This window comes from Natator depressus, chromosome 6 (assembly GCF_965152275.1).
Source record: "Natator depressus isolate rNatDep1 chromosome 6, rNatDep2.hap1, whole genome shotgun sequence".
In the NCBI taxonomy this organism is placed as follows: domain Eukaryota; kingdom Metazoa; phylum Chordata; order Testudines; family Cheloniidae; genus Natator; species Natator depressus.
This window is the reverse complement of record NC_134239.1, coordinates 9,109,811-9,114,496: the sequence shown is the minus strand read 5'-3', so window position 1 is coordinate 9,114,496 and position 4,686 is coordinate 9,109,811. Positions and strand designations below refer to the sequence as shown.

At 55.2% G+C, this 4,686-nt stretch overlaps 1 protein-coding gene across 1 annotated transcript; it reads left to right on the top strand.

The window, feature by feature from the left end:
- The first annotated feature begins 896 nt into the window (after positions 1-896).
- On the top strand, positions 897-2,739 carry TMEM265 (transmembrane protein 265). Its single transcript, XM_074954442.1, has 3 exons — positions 897-944; positions 1,917-2,173; positions 2,581-2,739. Exons 2-3 carry the CDS (start codon positions 1,958-1,960, stop codon positions 2,737-2,739), a joined length of 375 nt encoding a protein of 124 aa, XP_074810543.1. The 5' UTR covers positions 897-944; positions 1,917-1,957.
- The last annotated feature ends 1,947 nt before the right edge of the window (positions 2,740-4,686 follow it).

Genomic DNA, 4,686 nt, shown 5'->3' with positions numbered 1-4,686 from the left:
AATCAGAACGGCGTGTGGAATGTTGAACGTCGTCTTTGTTCAGCCGCATTTCGCTCATGTCATACAAAGTATTCGTACAGCTTCATACAAGCTCTGAAACATAATTTGTGTCAACTCATTTCCCCAGGCACACATGTCGTTTTAATTTTATCCCTCCAAACTTTAACCCTCAGCGAGTACACGTTTAAAACGTACTCTCCGCAGGCCTTTGAATTGCGTTAGCACTGGGAACATGACACTTGGAGGTGCCATATAAGGGCATGGGGAAGTGACACACCCCCCAGCTGTGCCATATGAGGGCGTGGGGCTGTCACACAGGAGCCCCGGGGCATGCCACAGGAATGAGTGAAGACCAGTTTCCCAGCTGGCTCGGGCAGTCCCAGGGTGGATTGTCCCCAGCTCTGGGCCCCAAGTGCTTTCTGATTCAGCCCCTCCTGGAGAGGGAGCAGTGGCTCGTGACACGGTTGCTTGGCCTTGGGGCTGCTGGACAGACACATGCTCAGAGGCAGAGGGACACACACAGAGACCCACCTGTCCTGCTGCTGCCCATGGGGAGGGGGCTGCCAGGCATGGAGAGAGCAAAACTCCCAAGCTAATGGAAGGAGGCAGCCATAGCCGATCAGACGGCTCCCCCTGCCCCAGAAACTAGCTCCTAGCCCACCGACCAGCCCTCCCCCCTCACACGCCCCAGAGGCAGGGGGATGTCAACGCTCAAGCCACTAGCCCAGCCTGACTATCCACCCAGGGACCTGGCAAGGTGGGTGGGGGCGTTTGACGAGGCAGCCGGCCAGCTTTGAGTCAGAGTCAATGAGCTCATGCTGAGAGGCTGGGCCCAGCCCTAAAGAGGCACTGCCAAACCTGGACTGGGAACTCACAGGTGTGCAGACAAACAGGCAGACGGAGACGGGTGGAGCTGGGATCCCAGGCCAGAACCCTGCCACCAGGTGAGACAATTCCCCAAGGGGGTGGGGGGCTCTTCCCTTCCACCCCACCCCTTCCTCGTCCGCACAGCCCCCCTCCCCAAGAGTCCGTTTCCCCAGCAGAGATGGAGACAGCTCCCAATCAGAGCCCATCCAGCCTGTCTCCCCGCAGTCTACTCCCTGCCCTTCCCTAGGGCAGACCAGACTCACAGCTGCCCTGGCACGAGGGGATCTTTACTCCCCTTAGCACCCTGCTCTTGGCTAGAGGCCCCCGCCCCCCACCCGGGGCTGTGGTGGATGATTTTCCAGCCAGGGCTGTTAGGTGTGGCCTGAGAGTCGCTGTCAGGACCCAGCGGGGTTTGGAGAGGACCGGAGGGAACGTTACCAATGTGATTGTGAAGCCCAGGGGCTGTTGTTTGCTCTGCGCTCGAAGCCACCTTTAAAGCGCCTTTGAAAAGAGCTGACAGAAAGAAGGAACGATTCTGAACCAGAGACTGGGAGGGACTGGCTGGCTCGGGGGGGGCAGGGGGGTGGGACGTGGGGCCCTTCCCCTCTTGGGGGGCACTGGGAGATGGGGCATTGCTGGCTGAGGCAGCTGCTGTCCCTGGAAACTCAGGAATGGGCTGTGCCCTGGCATTCGGTGCCACCCTCCCTTCCCCGGTGTCACCCCCCCTCCCCTGGGCAGCCAGGTAATCCCCTGCGGGCAGTGACTCAGGGCAATGGAAACCAGGGAGGACGCAGGTAATCCCAAGCACAGACACAGCCCAAAAGGGGAAGCCCGCAAAGGATGAGGGGACCCGGCTCAGAGGGGACCCAGCCTTAAGGGAGCTGGTGCGGGGAGGGGGGGTTCTCCCTAAAAAACACCCTATCCCTGAGCTGGTTGGGCATCCCGATTCCCCTCCCCGAGGGGGAGCTTGGCCATGCCTGGGGCTACAGCAGCTGGAGCGGGCCAGGGCAGGGCTGTGGCATGTGACTATCTGTGTTTCTGTCCTGTAGGTGCCCCTGCGGCCCCATGCTGGGGGAGCCCTCGGTGCCCCATGGGGGAGGAGATGGCCCTCGGCGTGGGGAATGGCTGCACTGGGAAACCCGCAGGGGATGAGGCAGAGACTGTGGTGATGATCCAGGAGGGGCCCTCGCGGCCTGAGCCGTCTGCCTGGACCCCACGTCCCCATGCCCTCCGCTGCCTGGCCATAGGCAGCATTGTCTGCTGCTGCTCCTGCCTGGGGGTGCTGGCCCTAATCTATGCTGTCAAGGTGAGGGGGGCTGGGATACAGCAGGGAGGATGGGGACATGTCTCAGTGCTGGACGGTTCTTGGGGCTGGGATATAATAAGGTGAGGGGGCATGGGGCCACATCTCGGTGCTGGGGGCAACCAGGGACTGGGATGTAGTGGGGGTCATGGGGCCATGTCTCGGTGCCAGGGGTTACTGGGGACTGGGATGTAGCGGGGGTATGGGGCCATGTCTTGGCGTGGGGGGCTACCAGGAGCTGGGATATAGCGGGGGGTACGGGGCCATGTCTTGGTGCCAGGAGCTACCAGAGACTGGGATATAGAGGGGGTACGGGGTCGTGTCTCGGCGCTGGGGACTACCGGGGGCTGGGATATAGCAGAGAGGGATGACAGGGCTGTGCTTCTGGTGACTCTCCCTTTTCTCCTCAGGCCAACGAGAAGCGGAAGACAAACTCTCCCGACGCGGATCTCTGGGCCCGGAAGTCCTTCCGGTTCTCCCTTCTCAGCATCGGGGTCTGGGTGTCTCTGCTCATCCTGGTGCCGCTGCTCATGGGACTCATCTCCTACCTGATTGCCAGGGCTGAATGATCTCCTGCCACATCCCCATTGGCTCTGGGGGATCAGGGGGATTCCCAGATCTGATTTTCCTCTCCTGGGACTGCAGGATGGGAGTTGCCCTGGCTGCATCTCACCACAACTGGCCTGGAATCTCCCCAGCCCTGCCAGTTCTGGAGCAGCTCCGGCTTCTCTGTGGCTTGGGACTGAGACTTGAGAGAGACCAGGGTGGGGTGTGGGACAGGATCGTCCGTGACTGTCTGTTCCCAGCAGAGATGGCAATAAGGGAACCTAAAAACATCAAGGAAAAATCCATGGCTGGTAGGGCTAAGGACCAGACCGATTCTGTTCCTAGACGGAGATGGTAAAGCTGTTAATAAGGATGTACAGAAGGCAGAAGTGTTCCATAAATATTAGGGCTTTGTATTTGGAGAGAAGCAGGATGATGAACTCGCATCCCGTGAGGATGGTGAACTACTTTCCAGCCCATTAGTGACCGAGGAGGATGTTAAACAACGTCTACTAAACATGTTCACATCACAGGCCCAAGTAAATCGTCCCCCAAAGTCCCAACAAAGTTGGCGGAGGAGATCGCAGGCCTGCGAATGTTTATTTTTAATAGATGTTGGAATGAAATGCCAGAAGACTAAGAAACAGATTGACAGAGCCAGAAGAGTACCCAGAAGTCACCTACTACAGGACAGGCCCAACAAAGAAAATAACAGAACGCCACTAGCCGTCACCTTCAGCCCCCAACTAAAACCTCTCCAACGCATCATCAAGGATCTACAACCTATCCCATCACTCTCACAAATCTTGGGAGACAGGCCAGTCCTTGCTTACAGACAGCCCCCAACCTGAAGCAAATACTCACCAGCAACTACATACCACACCACAGAACCACTAACCCAGGAACCTATCCTTGCAACAAAGCCCGTTGCCAACTGTGCCCACATATCTATTCAGGGGACACCATCACAGGGCCTAATAACATCGGCCGCACTGTCGGAGGCTCGTTCACCTGCACATCCACCAATGTGATATATGCCATCATGTGCCAGCAATGCCCCTCTGCCATGTGCATTGGTCAAACTGGACAGTCTCAATGTAAAAGAATAAATGGACACAAATCAGATGTCAAGAATTATAACATTCATAAACCGGTCGGAGGGCACTTCAGTCTCTCTGGTCACGCGATTACAGACATGAAAGTTGCGATATTACAACAGAAAGGCTTCAGGACCGGGCTCCGGCGGGAGACTGCTGGATTGGAGTTCATTTGCAGATTGGATACAGTTGATTTAGGCTTGAATAGAGACTGGGATTGGCTAAGTCAGTATGCAAGGTAACCTATTTCCTCTTGTTTTTTCCTACCCCCCCCCCCCCCAGACGTTCTTGTTAAACCCTGGATTTGTGCTGGAAATGGCCCACCTTGATTATCATACACATTGTAAGGAGAGTGATCACTTTAGATAAGCTATTACCAGCAGGAGAGTGGGATGGGGGGAGAGAAAACCTTTTGAAGTGATAAACACCCATTTTTTCATGGTCTGTGTGTATAAAACGTCCTCACTGCATTTTCCACTTTATGCATCTGATGAAGTGAGCTGTAGCTCATGAAAGCTCATGCTCAAATAAATTGGTTAGTCTCTAAGGTGCCACAAGTCCTCCTTTTCTTTTTGGAAGAATGCTAATACTGTGCCGGGCAAGCAGGGTGACCAGGGGAATTATAGGCTGGTTAGCGTGACATCAATTCTGGGCGACACAAGGGAAAAGCTGATAAGGGCTTCCATCAACAAAGACTGAAAAGATGTAATTAAAGTCAGACAGCATTGTTTTATGGAAAAGACATTTTTGTCAGACAAAGCTGATTTAATTCTTTAACGAGGTTACAAATTTGGTTGATAAAGGCAGTTGTGTAGCTGTAATATACTTAGGGTTTTTGTAAGGCAGTTGACTTAGACTCACATGACATTCTGA

Bases quoted from the DNA above. Each gene is read 5' to 3' on its own strand.
- TMEM265 (XM_074954442.1), top strand. From the start codon at position 1,958: ATGGGGGAGGAGATGGCCCTCGGCGTGGGGAATGGCTGCACTGGGAAA. The intron at 2,174-2,580 runs GTGAGGGGGGCT...TTTTCTCCTCAG, and splicing joins CCCTAATCTATGCTGTCAAG to GCCAACGAGAAGCGGAAGAC.